General features: G+C 45.6%; 1 protein-coding gene across 14 annotated transcripts; it reads left to right on the top strand.

The window, feature by feature from the left end:
• The first annotated feature begins 5,174 nt into the window (after positions 1-5,174).
• Positions 5,175-21,505, top strand: LOC149911884 (uncharacterized). 14 transcript variants are annotated; one of them, XR_016462735.1, is made up of 19 exons: positions 5,175-5,366; positions 6,436-6,503; positions 6,984-7,082; positions 7,847-7,999; positions 8,651-8,881; positions 9,261-9,414; positions 9,703-9,895; positions 10,486-10,576; positions 11,353-11,560; positions 12,065-12,243; positions 12,333-12,508; positions 12,813-12,936; positions 13,191-13,930; positions 14,358-14,496; positions 14,670-14,767; positions 15,289-16,525; positions 17,863-18,036; positions 19,805-20,559; positions 21,418-21,432. XR_016462735.1 is itself a non-coding variant. In XM_090133113.1 (19 exons), exons 13-18 carry the CDS (start codon positions 13,850-13,852, stop codon positions 19,960-19,962), a joined length of 1,887 nt encoding a protein of 628 aa, XP_089989239.1. In that variant the 5' UTR covers positions 5,175-5,366; positions 6,436-6,503; positions 6,984-7,082; positions 7,847-7,999; positions 8,651-8,881; positions 9,261-9,414; positions 9,703-9,895; positions 10,486-10,576; positions 11,353-11,560; positions 12,065-12,243; positions 12,333-12,508; positions 12,813-12,936; positions 13,191-13,849; the 3' UTR covers positions 19,963-19,982; positions 21,418-21,505. The 14 variants fall into 14 exon arrangements, 12 of the variants coding, with proteins under 12 accessions (XP_089989239.1, XP_089989240.1, XP_089989233.1 ...); XR_016462734.1 differs by lacking the exon at positions 21,418-21,432 and adding an exon at positions 20,846-21,410; XM_090133113.1 differs by having other exon boundaries at positions 19,805-19,982; positions 21,418-21,505.
• The last annotated feature ends 970 nt before the right edge of the window (positions 21,506-22,475 follow it).

Below are 22,475 nucleotides of genomic sequence, written 5' to 3'. Positions count from 1 at the left end.
CAAGTTTGGGGATGTGACACCACGATGCGGTGTCCTCACTTCCCCTGGGAAGTCCTCGAGCTGCTTCTGAATGCCTCCGAGGATGTCCTGGGCACACGTGGGACCCCCTGGACCCTACAGGGGTCCTTCTGGGACATCTCCAGACCCTTCTGGATGAACCCACGGACCCCATGGATCAACATGAGAACTCCCCAGACCCGCCAAATCCTCTCTGGGACATCCCCAGACCTTCTGGATGACTCCAGGATCACTCAGACCCTCATGAGGACTCTCTGGACCGTACCAGACTCAACTGGGACCATCTTCAGATCAGCCCAGGGACTTCTCAGTGCTCCTGGACACATAGTAGGAGCTCACAGATCCTTCCAGGGGCCCACGGGATCAACCTGGGGACTCCCTGGACACCCAAAACCCACCTGGGACATCTCCAGACTCTTCGGGTTGAGTCCTGAACCCCCTGGATGCACCCAAACCTCTCTAGGACTTCTCCTGCAGATCCTTCTGCATGATTCCAAGGGAGGATAAGGAGGGTTCAGCGGGGGGTGGGAGGGGGAGAAATGAGCTAGTGAGGCTGGGGATGGAGGGAGAGGTGGAAGAGGGAAACTGGAGAGTTGTGTGGAGCTTCTGTGGGGTGGAAAGGGAGTCTGGGGGAAGAGAGTGAGGGGAATGAAAAGAGGAGAACAAGGCTGACCACATGAGTGGAAAGGGGGTCTGGGGATGGAGGGAGGGGTGGGAGGGGAGAACTGGAGGTTGTGGGGGGGGCTTCTTTGGGACATGAAGGGGGTCCAGTTGGGGGAAATTGGGGGCCAACATAGGGGAAACGGACTCCAGAGGGCAGGGAGGAGGGCATGGGGGTACAGGGGACTGTAGGGGTCAGAAATGGGGTGAGGAGCGGGGGGAGTAAGGGAAGACAGGGGACCCTGCGGGGTAAATTGAGGGGACTAGGGGATGGTAGGAGACTCTATGGGAATTGGAGCAGGGGAACTTGAGGGGACAGGGAATTCTGGGGGTCAGATAGAACGGACGGGGGGCAGACAAATCTAGGGGAGAAAACGAGAAGACTCGTGGGGGGGTGAGATTGGGGACACAAGGGATTAGAGTGGGAGACAGATAGACACGGAACCCTGGGGGTCAGAATGGGGAACAGGGGCAGACAGAGACGGAGGAACTGAGGGGACGGGTGGAAGAGGACTCCAGCGATGAGAATGGGGGAAGTGGAGGTGGGGAACTGGGGGGGAAAGCATAAGCCCAGGGGTCAGACTGAGGGACTCGGGAGGTTGTGGGCGACCCGCGGCGGGGGTGGGGGGGGGGGTGGGGGGAAGGCAGTGAAACACCGGGGGTGGGGGGGAAGGGCGGGAGGCACAGGGCACCTCCCGCCGCCGAGCAGAGGCCCTGAGCAGCAGAGGACCCACGCGGCCAAGACAGGACGGCCCCAGCCCCGGTGCCCCCGCCGCCCCCGAACACCCACTCGTAGAAGCTGAGGCGGAGGAGAGGCGGCGCTCGGAGTCCCGGGGCTGCGCCGCGGCGCTGGAGCAGCGCGGGGCCCCGCTCCGCTTCCGCGTGGCCGCGTCCTCGCGTCGCCGCGTGATGACGTCACTCCGCGGGGAGCGGGGACGGCGCGTCGCTCAAGCAACGGCCGCGCCGGGGCGCTGTCGCTATGGAGACGCCGCCGCGCATGCGCTGTCGCCGCGGGGACGGCTTCCCGCGCCGCAAGGAGGGGGGGCGCGCTGTCGCCGTGGCAGCGCGGCCTGCACGCACGGCCTGAAGCCCGAGTGGGGCTCGAGGGGCAGCGGGGGGCGAAGAAGGGTGGGGGGGGAACGGAGAGCCCTCAGGGATCTCCTGGGGAGGTGGGGGAGCGACTGGGGGAGGGCAGAGCTCCGGGGATGGCGGCTGTGAGTGGGGCTGTGGGGTGGGACATCCGCAGGGAGATGCAGCCAAACAGGGGGATGTGGGCAGAGCATGGAGGTGTGGGAAAAGGAAGACGGGCATCTGGACAACAGCGTGAGAGCCAGGCTGATAGGGAGGGAGGGGGGGAGGGAGGAATGGGAAGAAAGGGAGGGAGGGGGGGAGGGAGTAAGGGAGGGAGAGGGGGGAGGGAAATGGAAAAAGGGGGAAAAAAGGGAAGAAGGGAAAAAAAGGGGAGAAGGGAAAGGAAGGGAAGGGAAGGGAATGTTGGTTCTGCATTTGATATTAAAAAGTAGCAATTGGTTTGAAGAAGTAGAACATAATGCATTTGTATTCTGTAACTTATCCTTGTTGATCTAAGAAGTAAAATACTGTATATGTTAGCGGCATGTTTTAGAAACATAATTACTGAATTACCTAACAAATTCTTCCTCACAAAACTGCAGTAGATTTTCAATGTTCTGAACAATGTGGGTGTGGAGAGCGTGATTGAGACCTGGCTGGCTGAGAAAGGCCACACAGACAGTATTCGGCTAATGAGAGGAGAGTCCTTGAGCAATGTAACAGGATGTAAACAAGGCTAACGAGGAGAGAGTCCTTGAGCAAACTAACAGGATGTGTAGGAAGGCAGGAGAATGTAGAAATAAGAAAGATGAATGGCATGGTCTAATCACAAAAAGTACAAAGAAGGGCTGGGGCAACAAGTAGCTGAAGAGCCTATCAGGAGCTCGGGCTTTGCAATGTGTATGAGCTTCATTAGCGCCAACATAAATGCACGCAACCTTCTGATTAAAGTTGAGACTTTCTGATCAATTCTGTGGTCGTGTGTTTGTCTCCCACCGAGCTCCGACAATGCTTGTGCATTGGGATGGCATGTAGCTCAGGTAGTACCCCTTCCTCCGGGGTGGACCAAGGATTCCCAAGGGATGCAATGTATGGTTGCCCTGTACCAGGAGAAAACAGCCTGGGAAAATGAAGCCTGAAAATCACTCTCCCTGTTGTTTCCCCGGATATCAGAGATAGATGACAAAATCCCTCCTGCATTCTCTATGGCCATACAGCTTGTCTCTCAAGGCAGGGTGTGAGGGCTATCAGGCCTATAGGGAATTTCTCACTGTGCAGTGGAACCTTGGATGTTACGAAGGATTTGGCGGGGAACTATTCAAGGCTGGGAATCCCCAGAGCGGATCTCTGGTGGCATTGCGGTGGGAAGATCTTACGGTCCACTCTCCCATCTCATTGGGGAGGTACCTGTGCACTTGTTCAACTGGCTATACCGTTCACTCTGGCATTTGAGAAGGATCTATCTCACATTCACAAAAGGAACAGAAGGAGCCTAGGGGCCCCATTTGATGATGATACAATATATAAAGACTCAATTGGGGTGCCCAGAGGTGTCCCTGATGAATTTAAGGCTAGAAATCAATTGCTGCAGGATTTGAATCTCTATTCTGGTGGGTGACAATTAACAAAAATGTAGATTGTATAAACTACATCTATTACAATCAGCAGAGATTTATAAACTATACAAAGGAGGCAATAAAGGGAATTGCAGAACAATTGGATGCTACAAGCAGGATGGCCTGGGAGAATAGGATCGCCCTAGACATGATATTAGCTGAAAAAGGGTGTGTGTGTGTGATGTTGGGCACCCAATGCTGTACCTTTATCGCAAATAACACAGCCCCAGCTAGCACAATAACTAGAGCATTACGGGGGCTTACTACTCTTGCCAGTGAATTAGCAGAAAACTCAGGAATAGGTAATTCCCTCACTGGGTGTTTGGAGTCCTGGTTTGGCAAATGGAAAGGGATGATTGTGTCCTTATTTACTTCTTTGACTGTGGCAGCAGGAGTCCTGACGGCCGTCGGTTGCTGTATTATCCCCTGCGTGGGGGGATTGGTGCAGCGATTAACAGAAACTGCGCTGCCTAAGCAAACAGCAGTGGAACCACCACCGCACTCGGATAAAATGATGATATTAGACGAAATGGAGAATGAAGAAAATGAAGAAGTTTTTAGAATCGTACCTTTAAAAAAAGAAAAAAAGAAAAAAGAAAAAAAAAGGGAATTGCAGAAATCAACACTTTGAAAGAAAAAGAGGGGGGAATTGTGGAAATGGAATGTTGTTTCTGCATTTGACATTAATAAGAGCAGCTGGTTTGAAGAAGTAGAACATCATGCATTTGTATTCTGTAACTTATCCTTAGAAATAGTGATCTAAGAAGTAAAATACCGTATATGTTAGCGGTATGTTTTAAAACATTATTACTGAATTATGTGATTAATTCTTTCTTGCAAAACTGAATAGTTGTTAAATGGTCCAAACAATGCGAGTATAGCGTGTTAGGGATTAGAAAACATACTGTAGAGTTGTTCTGTTAGATAAGAAACTGCCAGCAAGAGAAAAACAGATGTAGCAAACATCAGAGAAGCCAGGGCCTCTACACAAGGCCGGACTGTCTCACTCCGTGAGGAGTTGGGACGTGACAGGCAGGCGCCAAGATAGCACAGAAACATAAGCTCTTAGTTGTTTAATTACCCCTAGCATTTGTGCCCTTTACACTGGTCACTGTTCTGGTCATCCCTCTGTCCTCGCACAGAGATAAGCTGGGAAGGAGGACAGAGGGGAGTGTCTTGGAGCCCGCCTGCGGCACCCTGAGGTTCCCACAGAGTGGGACAGCTCTGCTTCGTGCAAAGGCCCTGGCTCCTTGAAAGCGTGTTCAATGTGTTTCACTTCTGCTGGCCTAACGAACCACCTCACAGCGGGTTTCCCGGTTCAGAACACTACACCCACATCGCTTAGGACATCTAGAGCCTACCGCAGCTTTGTGAGAAAGGATTTCTCACGTTAACTCGGTAACTGCGTTTCTAAAACACGTTACTAAGGTGCGCACGGAACTTCTACTTTTCACATCAGCTGTTTCTAAGGATGCGCCACAGCGCGCTTCTTCAGATCAACCGCCCTTTCCAATACCCGACGCAGAAACGACGCTTCCGCTCTCCGCGGCGCGTCGCTACGGGTGAGGAGAGCGGCTCGGTACGCCTCACCGCGCCGAGCTCCGTAAGACGCGCGAGGGCAGGCCGGCCGAGGACGGGACCGGCGGCGCGCGCAGCCCCTCGCGGCGCCCGGCAGCCCGCGCCGAGCGGCCCGACGTCCCGCGGCTCAAAGCGCCGCCGCGCGAAGCGCGAACCGGCCGCTCGGTGCCGCGCATGCGCCGCCCCGCCCCGCGCTGTGACGTCGCACGTCGCCGCGGTCGGCAGGGAGGGCGTTCCGCCGCGTGCGGCGGGGAGCTCCCTTAGTGGCGCGCGAGCGCCGGCCTTCCGCCGTTCCCTCTCGCTCGCTCCCTCTCGCTCGCTCCCTCTCGCTCGCTCCCTCTCCCGGCCATGGCACGGCGCACGAGGCCCGAGGTGGAGCGGTACGTCGCCTCCGTGCAGGCCGCCGCCTCCTCTCCCAGAGCGGTGAGTGCTGCGGCCCGGCCGGCGCCGCCGGCGGCGCTCCCTCGGCCTTCCCCGGGCCGCGGTGGGGGCCGCTCCCCGCCCGCCCCGTCCCTCCGCCCCTCCCGCGGGTGCCGGGCCCGAGGGCGGGCTCCTCCGGCGGGGAGTCGAAGCCGAGGGAGGCTGCCGGCGGGCGGGCGCGGAGTCGCCTCTTCGGAAACGCGGTTCGCCGCAGCTGCGCGCCTCGGAAAGCCGCTGAGCCCTCGGCGGCTTCGGAAGGAGCCCGGCGGCGGGGCGGAGTTCGGCTCCCTCCCGTTCCGTGGGCACGGTCCCCGGGCTTCCGGCCTTCCCTCTCTCGAGGAGCCGGAATAGGGAACGCGTGCCGTTCGGCTTTGGGCTCGTTTGGCCGCTGTGCGGCTGCTGTTGCCGTGGGTGCGACGGCGTTGTGAAACGCCGGCAGGAAGAGAGGGAGAGGCGGGGGGAAATAGCTCTGCTGCCTGCGTTGGTGGCTGGGCAGCCGGGTGATCCCCTGCTCTCTGGAACGACTGGCTGTGGAGCGCGGTCGGTGATGGAAGTAGCTGCTGGTCTTCCTGTTGCGTTGATTTTGGAGAGGAGGGTTGTGCGAGGCTGCCGGCGTTTCTTTTGAAGTTCCTTTCCAGCCCCGTTTACGAGGAGGCGGGGCAGGCGAGAGAGGAAGGTGACAGAAGCATGGACAGGAGGAGCTTGATTTGTGGCATTTGTTTTCTTCTGCAACGTAGATAGGTTGCAAGAGAAACAGCTTGTATGTAGCTGACCCCATTCTCCTCTCTTTAGTCGGAAGTGTGCTTGTGAAAAGTAACAAGTGTGAGGACTTGCTTTGCTACTAACCTCAGTTTCGCTTTGGTAGCCTTTGCCAGTTACTGGGAAGAAATGTTATTTTCTTACTCCTGTGTCTTTCAAAAACAAAGCCCAGACTACAAGGAGTGAACTGGAGCTGATAGCTGTGAAGACACCTTTGGAAGTATTATGCACCCCTGGAAAGAAGGGTCTCCCTACTCAATTACTTCAAAAGTACTGTATATTTAAAATGTACCTTTTGTTTTTTTTTCTTCAGAGATCGTTAAAAGGATTCTTTTTTGCTAAGCTGTACTTTGAGATAAAAGAATACGAACTTGCTAAGAGGTAATAAACGTTACGTATGTTGTTCTGTTCTTTAAAGTGTGATGGGAAAGCTAAATGAAGTAGAGTGGAGAAATGAAGACCGTTGTCATGCTGTTTTAAGGTAGCAGCAAATGGGAGAATGTGGTGCCATTTAAATCTTCCTAAAACAGCAACTTAAAGCATGGGTAGTTGCGTGGTGCTGTAAAAACCCATCCGGTAGAAATGTCTTGTATGCCATCGTGTTACGTCCTTCCTACAGTTTCTGTGAGCTACTGCTTTATTTAATGAAGGCCAGTGCTTGCAGGCAAATATGCAACATCTGTACGTGTAGCAATAATGTTGTGCCTTACTTGAAGATCTAGATCAAGCCCCTTGAACTAAATACAGCTAACTGTCCTGTGTGACAGATTAAAGTCCCACGTTAGCTGCAAGGTGTGGGGGGACTTGTAATACTGAGGAATACTGATCCTTCTGGTTTTTCTTTCTTTATTTACTCTGTAGATATACATCTATTTATCTCAGTGTCCGAGAGAGAGATCCCAAAGCTCACAGATCTACGAGGCTCAGGATAACACGGAAAAAGCTTTTGGGTGTTACAAGGTAAGCACCTCACTCACCTCCCTGATGTCCTGCTTTATTCCTTTGTAAATGGACTTGATCTTTGTGCTTCCTGCTCTGATAGTCTTCTTCCCGCTGCCCTTTGGACTAAGAATATGTGAGCCCTGTAGAATTCTGCAGTAGGGATTATGGTGACAGCAGTAATCCGGCTGCTACTGAAAGACTGGACTGAGAGTGTTTTTCAGTTGCATTGTTTGTTTTCTTGTTAGCGGTGGGCTTTTTGTTTGTTTGTTTCCTCAGAGGTAGAGGGAACGGGGCAAATACAGTTCCGATTAGGTAAGCATATAAATGTGAACTTCACAGTCTGTGTTTCATTATTCGGGCACCGGGGAGGGAGAGGATACACACAAAAGTCTTGTTGCCAGCACAGTGACTGAGTGCCATCAGTCTTTGTGACTTAATTCTGTTTTCCGGAAGCCTCCGTATTAGGTTAGGCTAGAGATACCCCTGGTCTGGCTGTCTGAGTAGAGCAGCAGCGGGTGGTAGAGGAGCTGGTTTTGACATTGTTTCTCTTACGGTGTTCTGAATTCCAGCAGTTGTCTGGGTGTTACAAACCAATGGTGGCCTTTCAAAAGGGAGGCTTTTCTTAAAGCAGTGAGAAAGTATTTATTGATAGTTCTAATTTGACTTGCTGGGTCTGTTTAATGGGGGACATGTTTGACATGTTTTCTTTCTTGTTCTACGTGGACTGCAAGATCAAGTTACTAGTAACCTTTTTTCTTATGTGTATGCATGGGGAAAACCAGCGTTCTGTGGAGCTGAATCCAATGCAGAAAGATCTTGTACTGAAGATTGCAGAGTTACTATGCAGTAACGACATCGCTGATGGAAGAGCAGAGTACTGGGTTGAGAAAGCTGCCAGGCTCTTCCCTGGGAATCCTGCTGCTTACAGATTGAAGGTAAATTCCAGCTTCTGATCTCTGTTCTGTGCCTAGAAGAAACTTCAGTTGCGTCAAGCGATGGGAAAACCATGGTAGTAATATTATCCAAGAGGTCAAGATTAGATAGGTTAAGTATTGTCTCTATTATATGACTACACTGCTTTCTAGTTTTTTTTAATTTGAGTTGAAAACTGTCAAGTGTAGGAGATGCTGTTATTCCCTAATACTGTGTAAATGCTTTCAGTCATACAATCTCACTTTTGTACAGGTGTTAGTTTTCTGGAGCACAACTGCAATGAAATTGAAGTCTTGAGAGGCTTGTGCTTTGGGATTTTTTGTGTGGTTATGTTATTTTATTTTATTTTTTTAGACAAGCTGTTCTGTATTGACGTGTGGCATCTTTGAACCAGATGGTTTGACAGTCTTAACTTAGCATCTAACTTAGCATCTACAAGATGCAAACTCTAAAGCTTTGGGTTTTGGTTTTGTTTTTTTTTTTTCCCTCACTTCTAAAATGTTTGTCAAACTCTCTGTAGCACCTACCAGCTTTCCAGAGCAGTTTGAGTAATGTAGTCTGTAATGGCAATGAGAAAACAGTCAGGTAACGTAGTTGCTGAAGAGGCTCTCGTAGAGAATGAAATTTTAACGTGTTGCCTTCGTATGTGATAGGAGCAGTTACTGGAGCGTAAAGGCGAAGATGGCTGGAATCAGCTCTTTGATATGACTCAAACCGAGCTCTATGCGAGACCAGACGATCCCTACCTTAACATCAGACTGGTTGCTCTCTACCGTTCAAATAATAGATTAAGAGATGCTGTGCTTCATTGTCAGGAGGCGGAGAGGAAAATACCTGTAGACTCCAGCTTGGAGTGGTGTTTGTGCGTCGTAAAGACATTTGAGGTATTTAATCATGTTTTGATCCTGTCATAATCTCCCATGTCCTTGAAACCGGTGTTATTCTCTTAGTATCGTTACAATGGCAGCTAATTCTCAAGTGGCTTAACTCCTTTAAATGTAATGTCTGCGGAAACAATGATTTATTTAGGATTTTCTTAAGCCTTAAAGAGTTGTTTAGTTTCTAGCTGAGGTACTAAGTTAGATACAGCAGCTCCATCAGGGAGGGAATTGCTGAGGCAAATAGTTCCTGGAATTTTGCTGCTGAAGAATACGTTAACATCTCACCTGGGAAACTGGATTATGTAGCAAGATGTTCTGGAGAAACTCTTGCCTTCATAGAAGGATGGCGGTTCCTCATTCTGTGATGAACTTTATTCTTTAGGAATATCTTGAATCAGTACGAGACTTGGAGGCTGATTAAAAAAAAAAAAAAATTGGAGAGCTGTCAAGAAGGATCATCTGCTGGCCTATTCTAGCTTGGTTAAAATGACGCTTGCTTCTAGAGATGTTCGAGAAAGCAGAGGGGCCCTTGAAAGGTACTCTTTTAACTGTTTTGCTTATTTAAAAAAAGAAGAAAAAAAAAGGAAAAAATTGAATATTTTTCTGGGTCACCGAACTTCTAGCAGGCATCATTTTCAGTGAGTAGCTGTTTTATGGATGGAAGAGGAGTTCCTCTGTACTAACTGCAAAGAGCAAATGTTGCTAGGCTTGATCCGCAAGCTGTGTCTGAGCTAAAGGCCTCAGAGAAGACTCAGTGATAGGGGTCTAGTATAAATCCTGGGAGACCAGGACTTGGTTGAAAATGAATCTTTTCTATGTTCCAGTTTTGATCGTGTGCTTCACTCTGTGAAGCTGTGTGCGAATGGACCTGATGAGCTGTCTCGTACCTTCCTTGAAATGAAAGGACACTTCTACATGCACGCTGGCACTTTCCTGCTGAAAACGGCCCAGAACAACGAGGCACAATGGAGAGATGCATGTGAACTCGCAGCATTGTGTTGTCTGAAAAGTTTCCACGTAAGTCACTGTTCAGTTTGTGCCTGTAATTGTTGCAGTTCTTGGATGCTCTCACTGTACGCGCACTGAACGCCTGCATTCCAAAAACTAACTACTGTTTTTAAGGCTGTCTCCTGGCCAAATCTTACCCTTCCATACTTGTTTAAAAGATTTCAAGTACTGTGAAGAAAATCTCATCTGTTTCACTTGTCAGAAGTAAAATGACTCTTAAGGGCTAATGAGTGTGTTTCCTGTAGACTATTCCCTTCTCTGTAGTGCAGCTAAAATAACTAATATTAAGGTTAGTGGTATGGGGGGGAGGGGAATGACCTGAGTAGCTCTCACATACTAATTGTGTAAGCAGCAGAGCTTGATCAAGCTTAATTCTTTGCTTTATGGAATAAAATCAGCTTTCCCTTTTGCACAAGTGCTTGCGTTCAAAACATCGCTTTCTCTTGTGCGCTCTTACAGCTATTTGCAATTGTTCAGTTACTCACCTTGTGTCCTTTTCAGGAAAGAAACAAGCTTGTTTCCTAACTTTTAAGACTAAATGAGGGTGAGTTGTTTTTTGTTGAGAAGAAGCTGTAGCAATTCTTTTCTTTCTTTGCCAGATTCCTAAACCAAAGTCAAAACTAATAAGAGGAGATCGTGCTGGGCAAGATGCGCTGGAAATGTTGGCCTGTGACCGAAAAAGCCAGTCTGGTAATAAAAACTAAGAATTATAAATGTTCCGTAGTTCCATTTTATGAGCAGTTAATGTCAGAGCTAATGGCTTGTTAAAGAGCACACTTGGCGTCTTGGAACATGCTATCAAACGTTCTGTATTTTGGCTACGTATGAAATACAAAAGAGCGGTTTGATCCTGACACGTAATGGGCTTTTTCTTTTTATTTCCAGGACATTAAGATAGAATTTAACTTTCAGTGTCTCCTAGTCTGCTGGTTTCTGCCTACTAATATACTATTTGTAAGCATTGCTAGTCCCAAGTATAAAAGAAAATATTGCTCCTTTCCTGTCACTTTTGTTCCCTTCTTTGTTCCAACAGGTTTGGTTTGGTGCATTTTTTTAAAAATTTTTTTGGTGAAGCCGAGGTAGTTGTTTTCAGTCTTCACTATCCTGTGGGCTCTAGATGAAAACAAAGAAAACACCAGGCATCAGGCTGAATTGTTCCTGAATAGATGAGACTGACAGCTACTTATTTTGAAGACAATTGCAGTGTCATTATAATAAAAATACACAGTAATTCTGGAGAACTGGATTTGAAAATGCCTTGGGACTGCTGTCAGCCCATATGCTAAAAGGGTGACTTAATTATAGGGAGAGTGTAAGTTAGAAATTTGTATTTGTAAATTTGATTTGTAAATATCATAAGGGGAAATCTAGATTCCCAGCCTAAAGCAGCAGGAACAGCCCACTGCATCAAATATTGTAGTCCTTGTTTAAGTTGAGTGTTCTTATGTGACATTACGTTTTTCTAGGTCATATGTTGCTGAACTTAAGCCACGGCAAGGAAGACTTCTTGAAAGAGATTGTGGAAGCTTGCAAACAGAAGTGGTTTATTTACATTGTTTGAAAGCCTGTTTGGGAGTGGAGCTTCTAAAGAGAGGTCTTTTCTCAGCACAGATGATATGGGAGATGTCAGTCCCCAAGCACCAGAGCAGGGAGAACTGAGTAAATACAATATTGGTAAGAGATGCTACTTAAACTCAACGTAAGCATGACTCTGTATTAGAGGTTCTTCTACAAGTGCTTCATCTGCAACAAAAGACAAGTATCTGTAATAGCTGCTTGTGGTTGCCCTAATCAGAGGGTGCTTTGCAAGAAGTTTCACTTTCAGCTGTAGCTGAGGGGCAGTATCATCATGCCAGGTTCTGAAGAATTTCTCACATACTTCCTGCTTCCACACTGTTGTCTTCTGGTCTGCTCTGACTCATTTCCAATTGAAGCTGGAAAGTGCTTGTATGCTGGTGAGTGCTGATAGGAAGGCCCACATTATTTATGTGTAATCTATGAACACAGGTGACAGGCATAAAAATGAAATAATTCCAGGATGAATTGTGAACTAATGATATCTTCCCATTTTTTAGGCTTAACTTGATGATGAAGTCTGGCTTTGAATTTGAGTGTAACAGGAGTAGAATGATACCTTTCCTAACGAGGACGCTTCTTGCAACCCTTGTTTTTGCATAGGTGCTGTTTGGATGCACAGTGGTAGTCTCCAGCACCTTGCATGGCTTGGCTTGCAGTGGAATTCCATGTCAGTGTTATTCCCGCTGCGCAGATCATTACAACAACTCTTTCACTTGCCCCAAGAGACATCGAGACTGGAAACAGATGCTCCTGAGTCCATTTGCCTGTTGGACCTTGAAGTAAGCAAGCTTCCTAAGTTCTTAAATGCATTTAAATGCCTGTTTTTTGCTACCTAATACCTTCTGTTTGTTTGTTTTCACCAAAACAGGTTTTTTTACTCGGGATGGTGTTCACTAGCAACTTAGAACTGCAAGAGAAGTTTAATACTCAGCGTGGCACACATCAACCTCTGTTCTTACCATTGCTGCTGTGCAAACAGTTCTGTACTGAGAAGCAAAGATCCTGGTGGGATGCTGTTTGTGCTCTTATGCAGAAAAAAACAAAGTAAGGCTTCTTCAGTTTGGAAATATTGGAACCAACCTTCTAGATGGCTTCTGAATTGATTCCCATAGGTTGCGTAAAACTAGTTCCTTTTGTTTGACGTCCTTTAAATGTTAAATGTTTTTTGCTGTAGGGGTGTGAGATGCTGAAGAACTTTATAAAAATGGGCTTTACATTTCTGACAGTGCATTTGTAAAGAAGAGCTAGCTTAGGACTGAAGCTGCTTGTTATGTTCATCAAACAAATGACGTGTGAACAGATGAAAAAGAGGGAATACTAATTGAGGAATATTTCTTTTGATATTCAGACCAGACTCGGCAACCAAACTGAAGCTTCTTGTACAGCACGGAGTAAGTACTGTGTGAGCCCTGGAGAAACACGGCCTTCAGCCTGCCTTAATTATACATTGGGCAAGAAGTCTGCAAAAAACAGTACGTTAAGATTATCTGTAAATAAGTATCATCTGTTTTTCTCTAATTTTGCAAACTTAATAGACTAAATAAAATCAGATGAGAATGTAGTATTGAGAACTGCTGCTACTAATTTTGATGGGATGTCATGCAAGGCAGTTGCTCTAGTCAAATACTCTTACCTCACTACTCTCAACTGCATCAGAGAAGAATAAGTATGAATAACACTCTATTTAAATATTCTGCGATAGTTTGAATTTCTCTTTCTTCAACAGGGCGTTAGCCTTAACTCCCACGACCAGAAAGAATATATTGGAAGAAGCGTCTACTACTGGAAGAAAATTTTGCTTAGCTTGAGAACTATCAAAAAGCACAGAAGTATTCCCGAACCTGCGTATCCTCTCTTCAGACATTTCAATAGTGTGGACACCCAGGTACTGATGGATTATTCAAAGATGAGAGTAAGAGGGGTTGTATGTCACAGGCTTACATATGAATTGTTAGCTGGTTGGTTTGTTTTTTGTTTCAGTTGGCTTTGTGTGTTGATGGGTTGTGGTTGGTTTTATTTTTTTTGTTTTTTTGTTTTTGTCATTGTACTGCTACTACTGAGATTTGGTAGTATCTTTCTGTTGAACTTCTGAGTTTTAAAACTCTGATTGGAAGATACTGAACTGCCTTAGTACCTCCTCCTATTTGATTACTGTATGGGAACTGCTGAGTCAAGGCCTGAACCTCTGATTAATCACCTGAGGTGAGCAATGAGTCAGCCCTGGGAGCACAGGTGAAAGCAATTCACCTGTGCTGCAGGAAGGGGTGGAGCCTGGCTCCACCTCTCCTAGACCCATTTAAGAGCTGACTACAAGTGGGGAAGGATCTCTCTCTCTCTCTCTTCAGAAGATCCACTCCACTGGAGTTTCCTGAGTGAGCCCACGATATGGGTCAGCAAGTGGAAGCTTTAACGGTAAACAACTTGAGTCACTATATTCGATGCAGAACAGTTGATCTTTTTGTTCTGGTAAGTACTTTGTGACCCAAGCATTGAACTTCACTTACCAGGCTACCTCTTAACTCAGTGAAGAGAACTGCTATAAACACCTGCTTAAACTGAGTTCAAGAGTAAAACTTTGTTGCCTACAAACTCTGATTTGGTACTCAGATATGGGAAGTAATCCTGAGGATTGTGCGTGCAGAAAGTTGTGCTTTCTTCAGCTTAGCTACTTTGTTCTGGGTTTATTTCTAGCTTCAGGGAACAGTCTCAGTTTCGTAAAGCATAGGAAGATCATAGATTATTGCAGCACTTAACTCATCTTTTTTTTGTGTGTGTCTCAGACCTTGAACATGCTTTAAAATAGCAGAGGAGCGTAGGGATCATTCCTTAGGTTTCCTCCAAATACCGATGTAATACGTTTACATGCTCTTAATTGAAACACTGTCTTTAATAGAATGAAATATGGGAAATGAAACGTAATAGTTCCAGTGTAAATGTATCATCTCACTGCTGGCCTGCTGGAAGCTATGAAACAGGTACAGTGTCAGATGGTTATCGGAGAGCACAAAATCTTCATGAAGCTCCTTTAAGGGGTAAGTTGATGCTGAATTTTTAATTGAACACTTAGCTAAACGGAGTAAGACTTCTTAAAATGTTTCTGCAGTGTTCTGAGATGAATGAGTAAAACTGGTCCCTTGGGAAAGTTCACTCAAGTCAGTAATCACAAAAACTGGATATAAACTCTTTTCTTGGTGTTCCTTTTCAGTTGCTACCTCTGGCCCATCTGTTCACTGTAGCCAGTCACCTGCTTGTAACTCACAGTCTCTTCAAAGAACTGCTGCAACCAGTGTAGCACCAACAAAGGTGAGGACATACGAATCTGCTCAAGCCATTTCTACTGATGTGTTGAAAACAACTGGTTTTGATTCTGTGTGTAGCAGGATATAACTGCGGTTCCCGAGAGAGCGTTTACTAAACTTGAGGTCTGCTGGAGACAGGCAGAAAGTTCCGTAATCAGCTAAGCTTTGGGATATTGGGTTTGGGAGAAACAGCCAGCAAAGCATGTTTTTAACCTGCTAACATATGTCCTCTGCTCGTTGTCTGCAATGTTCTTTTCCCCAAAATAGTATGGGGGCTTGATTTTTTTTTTTTTTTTTCTTTTTAAATACTAAAGAAAAATGAGTCTATTCAGCTTACGCTTCTCCCCAGTCTGTGTTTTCAGATACCACTCAAGTTTTGAACGTATGATTTTAGTTTAAACTGATTAGAGTTGAAATGTAATTTTACGGTACGCCTTGCTATTAAGAGTGCGTGTTGCATGGGCTTTAGCACCCTAATCCCTTTTCCTCCTTTTCCACAAGGAAGTAACGGTGCTTTTTCTTTAGGCACCTGTCTGTGGCATGGATGGACTTGCACCTCAGCAGCGTAGATACACTCATCAACAAGCAATCCGCACGCCACCTCTGCGAAACACTTGCGCTGCTGTGTTTCCTCAAGACACGTATGGCGCACCTTTGCATTTTGATGCTCCATCTGCTGGAATCATTTTGCCTCGTGGTGGTGGTGATCGCTACAACTACAGCCTTCCACAGGCAAGCACAAATCCACCACTGCCTGAACCAGGCTATTTCACAAAACGTGTGGTTTTAAAACCTCTAGAATCCAGTGTTAGTGTCGCACAGGACAAATTGGGATCTGCCTTTGCTAAAAAGGAAGGCCAGTGGAACTGTGACATCTGTTTAGTAAGAAATGAACCCACTGCCCCAAAATGTGTTACTTGCCAGAATACAAGCAAAACTAATTCAGAAGTATCTCTACAAGAATTTTCCTTGAAACTTGAAGGGAAAACACCAGCATGTACCTCTCAGAATCTTGCAGATGGTGAAGCAAAGCCTGCAGAGGAAGGATGTAATTTTTCAATGTGGATGCCTCTCGGTGGATTTAAATTTGGTATACAGGAGTCCAGTAAAAATACCGCTAAGAAAGATGATCCATCCAAAGAGTGTACAACTGACTTGACAAACATGGATGAAAAAGACAAAAACGAACTGCCTTCAAGTAGTGGAGTTACACTCCAGTCTGAAGAAACAGCAGACAGGGACAAGAGTGAGCACACCCGTGAGAAAGGCACGTTGGTAACATCTCATGTTTCTCGTACGAATGCAGCCAAAGCATCTCCTTGTGGTAACAACGCTGTAGCTGTGCTGGAGGAAGCTACCAGGGTGAGAAGCGACCTCGGCCATGGTAGTGATGCTTCTGATGCCACCGTAGAAGCTTTAGAGGTATCAAGCACCTCTGAAACGCCAGCAAAAACGGAGGTTTCTGCTCCGAAGTTTGTATTTAGATCTGAATCTGTCAGGAGCGTTTTCAGTAACAAAGAGACATTCCCGTTTGGGAATACTTCAGCCCCCGGCTCCCTCTTTGGATTCAGCTTGAATCGTCCAAGAAAGAGCGATGAAGGAACTTCAGCATCTCGGAAAGCAGAGCAGGAAAAAGCGGGAGTAGCTGAACCCCCCAAAAGCTGTAGTGCTGCTCAGAAACCTTGGGAGAGCGAGGCATCCCAGCCGGCTCCTTCGGCACAGGGTGGGCCCTCCAACTTCTCGTTTAAAATCCTGGAGAAAGGTGAGTGTTAATTGAACCAGTAATTTATTCAAGTGTGCAGCTCATTAGTCAGTCACTTGTTAATGCTGGTCATTGTGTATTACTTCTTCTGTCTTAATAGTATGTTGTTTCTTTCAGTTCTAATGCACGTCTGTGAATCTTCAAATCCTAGACTTTCAACTTGAGTAAATATGAAGTTGTAGTTCTTTGCACGTAAGAACAGAAGCGTGCCTTATGCAGGACTCAGTGCAACTCTGTAGTGAGAAAGGGAGTTGCGGGTAGGATTTTGGAATCTGTCCGGGGCGTCAGAGTTGATCTTAGTGTTGCTTTTTTTTGTAGGGAAGGAGTTTGGTACTGCTAGAACCAGGAGATGCTAATATTGTTTAAACAACGAGGCGTTGTTTAAAATGTCAGGGTGAAGTGCTGACAGTGCATTTTTTGTGTTAAGCTGGCAGTTATTGTGTTCAAGGCCTCGCTCTGACTGGTAACCTACGAGAACAGCAGTTGTGCTTAAGCTTCAACTCGAATTATCCCTTCAACTAGGAGGCATCCTTCTTGTCTGCTTCCATTCCTTTCCAGTAACTTCACATCTGTCGCTTGAGCCTTTGTTTGTCGTGGTTTTTCTTCTTGTACTTCCCAGAAGTGTTGTGAAATAAGCTCTATTCAGTCTCTGGTTAATACCATCTGGAGTTCCAAATGCTCAAAGTTCATCGGTAGCACACGCTGCTGCTGACTGCTTTCTGTTTCTTACTTTCTTTTTCAGTCCTTGGTTTTGCTTTTCCTCTGTAGATGATACCCATATGGCTCTTCTCTGTAGCTGTATTTTGTTTGGCGTATGGCCATCAATAATTCTTGTAACAATATGAAAATGCTGACCTGTTCTTGGTCTGAGACTTGAATTTCAAAAGGAAAGTGTATAGTGCTACTAGAACCAACAGACAACATTTACAATATGTTTACAATATTTAAATTGAGAAAAACTGTCATCTTCCATTTGGCCAGTCACTCTTTCTGAGGCTGTGAGTGTCTGTGTACTAACAAAAGGTGGCACGTATTGAGCTTCCAGAAATATAAGTAAATGTCAAAGGAAGCTAGTTTTTGTAGTGGCAGTTGCAAGATTGAAGTCTTCATTATTGCATGGAGGTTCTTTGATAGCAGCAGAAAACCCAAGTGTGATGGATTTACAGTTCCTTGGTTATCCTGAATGAGTGTCTTTTTACATAATGATGTTATTTCAAAAGCTCTACATTTAAGATGTTCTGAATATCGTTAGGTTACTTTATAACGTATGTGCCAAAAATGATCACAGTATTTAGCTGTCTTATCAGCTGTTTTCCACTAACTTTTGTGCTTTGCAGCAGGCCCCCTAGTCAAACGTGAATGTGTTACTGCTTGGGAAACTAAATCTTCTGAGCAGAAGGCTAACGGAGAAACTCCACAGGTCCCTTCTACGTCTGTCTGTGCCTTTAGTAGCAGTGCGGAGGATGCCAGTCCAGAAGGCTCTCAGAAAGAAGTAAAAACTCAAAGAAAAAGTACGAGTCAAGTCTTTACGAAAGTTTAGGCAATAAATTTGCAGTATTATCCTTAGACTATTTTCACTTAGTGAGAAATAAAGCGTCCGGCAGATTAGAAACTACTTGGCTTGTTTGACTGTGTCTCAAGTCTGTTCTGGCACTGGAACTATGGTACTACTAAGAACTTAAGTTTCTCCGGGAGAGAAAGGAAACAGCTTTGCCTCCTAAAGTAGAAACAGCTTTGGCTAGTAGAATTCCTCCTAGCAGGTATGTAAGAGTTAAGTGATTTCAGAGCAGTTTCCAAGGGAAATGGTGCTTGTTTTGGAATCGTACTGCTTCAAAGGTACTTCAGTCTCTTGTTGAGTCAAAGCTGTGTGTGTTTTAAGAGTGATGAAGAATGTCTGAAACCTTCCAACAACAATTCTTGTTTGTTTTTTTGTTTTTCCCCAGTTGTTCACTTCCCTTAATCCCTGTTAGTTAGCTGTTCTGAAACATTAGTAGCACTATAGGAAAGTTGGAGACTGAGAACTTACTATCATGTTTTTACTGTACTGCTGTTGTAAATAAATGAAGAAATTTATCAATTTCTGGAAGGGAGGGAGGGGAGAGGGGAAATGTGGCTTTTTTGGAGGGAGTCATTATTCTTAGTGTCCAGACTTAATGTAGTTTGAAGTTTGTATCTTAGGCTCTTACGGCTTATTTGCTTACTGTTTTATTAATCGTACTGACTCAGTCTCTACAAGTAAGGAAGAATTACATACTCCATCAACCAGTGAAGCAACAGCAACAGTATTTGTGCAGTCAGCTGCCAGCAGCGGAGAAGCAGAATCCACAGAAACTGCTCGCGTGTCAGAGAGTTTACCAGGAGGTGGTGATACAGCTTTTTAGGAAGTAGAACAACTTGCTTGAAGAAGCCTGATGTAGCTTTGTAAGGCTTAACTCAGTTGTTCATGTCTGGATTTCGTGTTTAACCTTAGTATGCCTAATAAGAGGAGAAGCTTGCAATGACTGTAGTCTTCTAGTTTGGCTTCCTGTAAAGAATAGAACTTAATTGCAGGTTAGTATAATGACTAAGCAAGACTGATGGAGCACAAAAAAACAGTATGTAGTGTCCTTTAATTGGAACAGTTAATCTGATGAAGTCTGCAAAATGTTGTCTTCCTCTTTCTGCAATATCTTGTCTGCCTTTCCTCATCCGTTAATCATATTACGACGTCTGTTGTTTTCTTTCTTGCCTTGCCTGCTCTCTTTCTCCTTCAGAAATGCTTGTCTGTCACATGTTTCTCCAGTTCTTTCAAGCTTTTCTTTAACTGTGGAAGATGTGTTAATTGAAGGATGTTAAAAGGCAGTAATGTGCACATATAAAGTGAGGAGGATACGCAGCTGTGAGGCCTCCATTTATTATTTTCAGTTGATTCTTATTCTGATCAAATGCCAGTATTAAGTTACTTAGCAGCCTTCATAAGGGGAACACCTGGAATGCTAACAGTGCTGGGTTATCACTCAGCACATCATTCAGCAGACCTGAAATTTCACTGGGAAATATGCCGGCACACTTGATAGCTTAAAAATGAATTTCAAAGGCTGAAATCTGTTGGGCTCTCTCCTTTTGAGAAGGCAGGGCTGTTTGGTCACTTCAGTGCATGATGAGTATAGAGCTGTGGGTACAAAGCCACTGAAGAAAGGAAAACATCGAATAATTTTGGATTATGATGTCAGAATTGTAACAGTGTTGTTGGTGACAACAACTTCTGGGGAAATCACGCGTTACTGTGCTGTGTTTTAGGTGGAGGTAGTCTGGAGAAGAAGATGAAGGAATTCCCTTCAAAGAGAGGGCGAAATTTTACAGTTGGGCCAGAGATGCTGCTCAGTGGAAGGAACGCGGTGTTGGAGAGCTCAGGGTCCTCTTCCATACACAGAAGAAGTGTTACAGGATCCTTATGAGAAGGGACCAAGTTCTTGAGGTGTGTGCAAAGCATGTCATCGCTAAAGAAATGAACTTAGTGCCCTCTGAAACATCAAACAGTGTTTTAATTTGGACAGCTACAGGTGATGCTGGTTAGTCGGTTGAGTGGTTTTTACAGTTCTTTTCAGTATCTTCTGTAGTTTGTTTGGCTTTGTTTTACCCTGGAGATTATACAGAACAAAAGCTGCTGATCTCTGGCTGCAGTGACTAGAGCTAAGGAAATCTCGGATTTGTTTTCAGATGGTGAAGTGAAAGTAGAGCAATTTGGGGTCAGAGCTAAAGTTCAAGAACTGGCCAATTCTTTTGAGAGGAGATTTGAAGAATGCCAGCAAAGCTTGTCAGAGCTGCAGAAGGGCCACCTCTCTCTGGCAGCGGAGCTGTCAAAGGACACCAACCCTGTTGTTGTGTGTTTTGTTTCTGCCAGTGACGAACCTGTAGGACACACAACCACGGAGCTGCTTTCAAATATTGTCCCTCGAACAGCTGAAAATTTCAGGGCCCTGTGCACAGGGGAGAAAGGCTTGTGGGTTCAAGAATACCACATTTCACAGAATAGTTAGTGACTTCGATGTCAGGTAAGCTTAATGTGAAGGCTTTTCATTGAGAGAAAAAACCCTTCTGGGCTGCAGCACTCCATGAATCCTGCCTGAAAGTGGGCTTTTCCAGTTCTTGAATGTGGTGAGAGTAGCCGAAATCAGCAGGGCTGCAGTCAGCAGCGATGCCTCAAGCTTTCCCGACACTTCTAGAGACCATCGCATTTTATTCTTGGAAAGCTATGACTTCAGGGGAATGCCACAGACTTGCATGTTAGACTTCGTTTTCTTCATACCTGTTATCTGCCTGATCGCTTCTCTTTGGCAGCTGTTTGATCTGTAGGCTCTTCAGAGCCGGGTGTCAGCCTTTGGCAGCAGCAGGAGGCGGAGCTCCCGACGTATTGCAGGCAGCGTTTGCGCTGCTCAGGGCCTTGGCTGCAGCGTGCGTGCAGAGAACAGCGTGAGTGTTTGGCATGGCTGTGCAGCAGAGAATATGAAATGGTAGTTTTCTCACTTCCTCAGTGCCTCCCAGCACAGGACTCTGTGGTAGATCAGAAATTGGTGTGCGTGTTGGATTTGCTGTTTAGCAAGTGCATTCTCCTGCTGTATCTCTGTGTGTCTTTGTATTCTACTGTACTTTGACTGCAGGAGTTTTCTCGCAGGAGGGTCAGGGCCATCCAAACTCAGTTCTGTTGTGCTTTGAGTATGGAGCTCTTTCAAGCCTTGATTCTAGGCCTAGTGGAGTAGAAGCCAACACTGTGTGAATAACAGTTGAAAAGTGTCCTTTTCTAGAAGAGGAGCAAGGCAAAAATGGTGATGTAATTCTAGCGATTCAGTTGCAGGCTTCTTTTAACTTTGTGTAGCATGGCATTTTACATCCTGTTACTATGTTTCCTACAGGTGAGTTCATTATTGGTTGCATTACTAAAGCTGTGAACAACCACTGGAAGTGCTTCTGCTGTGATATCTGCCAACAAGTATTGGCAGGAGTTGGATTCGTCAAGAATGACGGCAGGTGGGTCTTCACCCTTCCTTCTATCACTGGTAATGATGAAAATGGAATGACAGTTGGGAGGGATGGTTATGGTTCCTAAGGCTTTCCTGCTGAGATGGAGTAACCAAAGTGTCTTTTATGAGAAAAAGGTCTAAGAATGCATCACAAAACTGAGAGTGGATATCTTAAAATGTGTGCATAAAATATTAACTACTTGTCTACTTCGACACCGGATTTCCTGTCAAGTGTGTGTTGTACCTGGTGATGTTTCAGGATGAGTAGGATACACTGTGGTAGACACTTAAAAACAAATCAGATGCAGAAGTTTTGTCATTTTTAAATAGGTTTTTATTTTCCCAACATGGGTTCCCCAATTTGAGTCCAGTTTATCACCTTTTTCACTAATAAATGCGCTCATTTCAGTGGGATCCTTCATGGTTTGTTTTTTTTTTTTTAAGTAAACTGTGTAGCCATTGATTTCATGCTTTTAATGCAATACACGTGGTTATGTAGAGAGTTAGGGCCCGTTTTGCCATCCAGCTTCCAATCTAAATTTCTGAAGAGGCTGAGGGTAAACATGGGAGTGGGGCGGGATGAAAGTCTGCAATTTGCAGCACAGGGTGGTACCATAGGAAATAGGAAATCTGAGTGCAAACTTGCTTATAGCAGCAAAATGATTGACATTATTTTTCTAATACAAAGGGCAGAAAATTGGTTGTCTTCAGCTGCTTCAGTCATTATCTTGCCTATGTTCTTTGCTTTTAGTTGAGTTGCACAAAGTGTGTTTTTCTTTTCAGATTTCCTTCATCTCGTTTCATCAGCTTCTGCAGCTGCAGAATACATAGCTGCATGTTTTTACATCCCCCAGTGATGCATGGATGAGGGGGCATTGTAGGATATAACACACGTCACTAGTTGTTTGCTTTTTAGTACAAAGGAAGCTATCATTTCATTATCATGGCAG

This window comes from Phasianus colchicus, unplaced genomic scaffold (assembly GCF_987193195.1).
Source record: "Phasianus colchicus unplaced genomic scaffold, bPhaCol1.hap1.1 HAP1_SCAFFOLD_53, whole genome shotgun sequence".
In the NCBI taxonomy this organism is placed as follows: Eukaryota; Metazoa; Chordata; class Aves; order Galliformes; family Phasianidae; genus Phasianus; species Phasianus colchicus.
The sequence above is the reverse complement of the archived record's forward strand: the minus strand, read 5'-3'. Positions and strand labels throughout refer to the sequence as shown.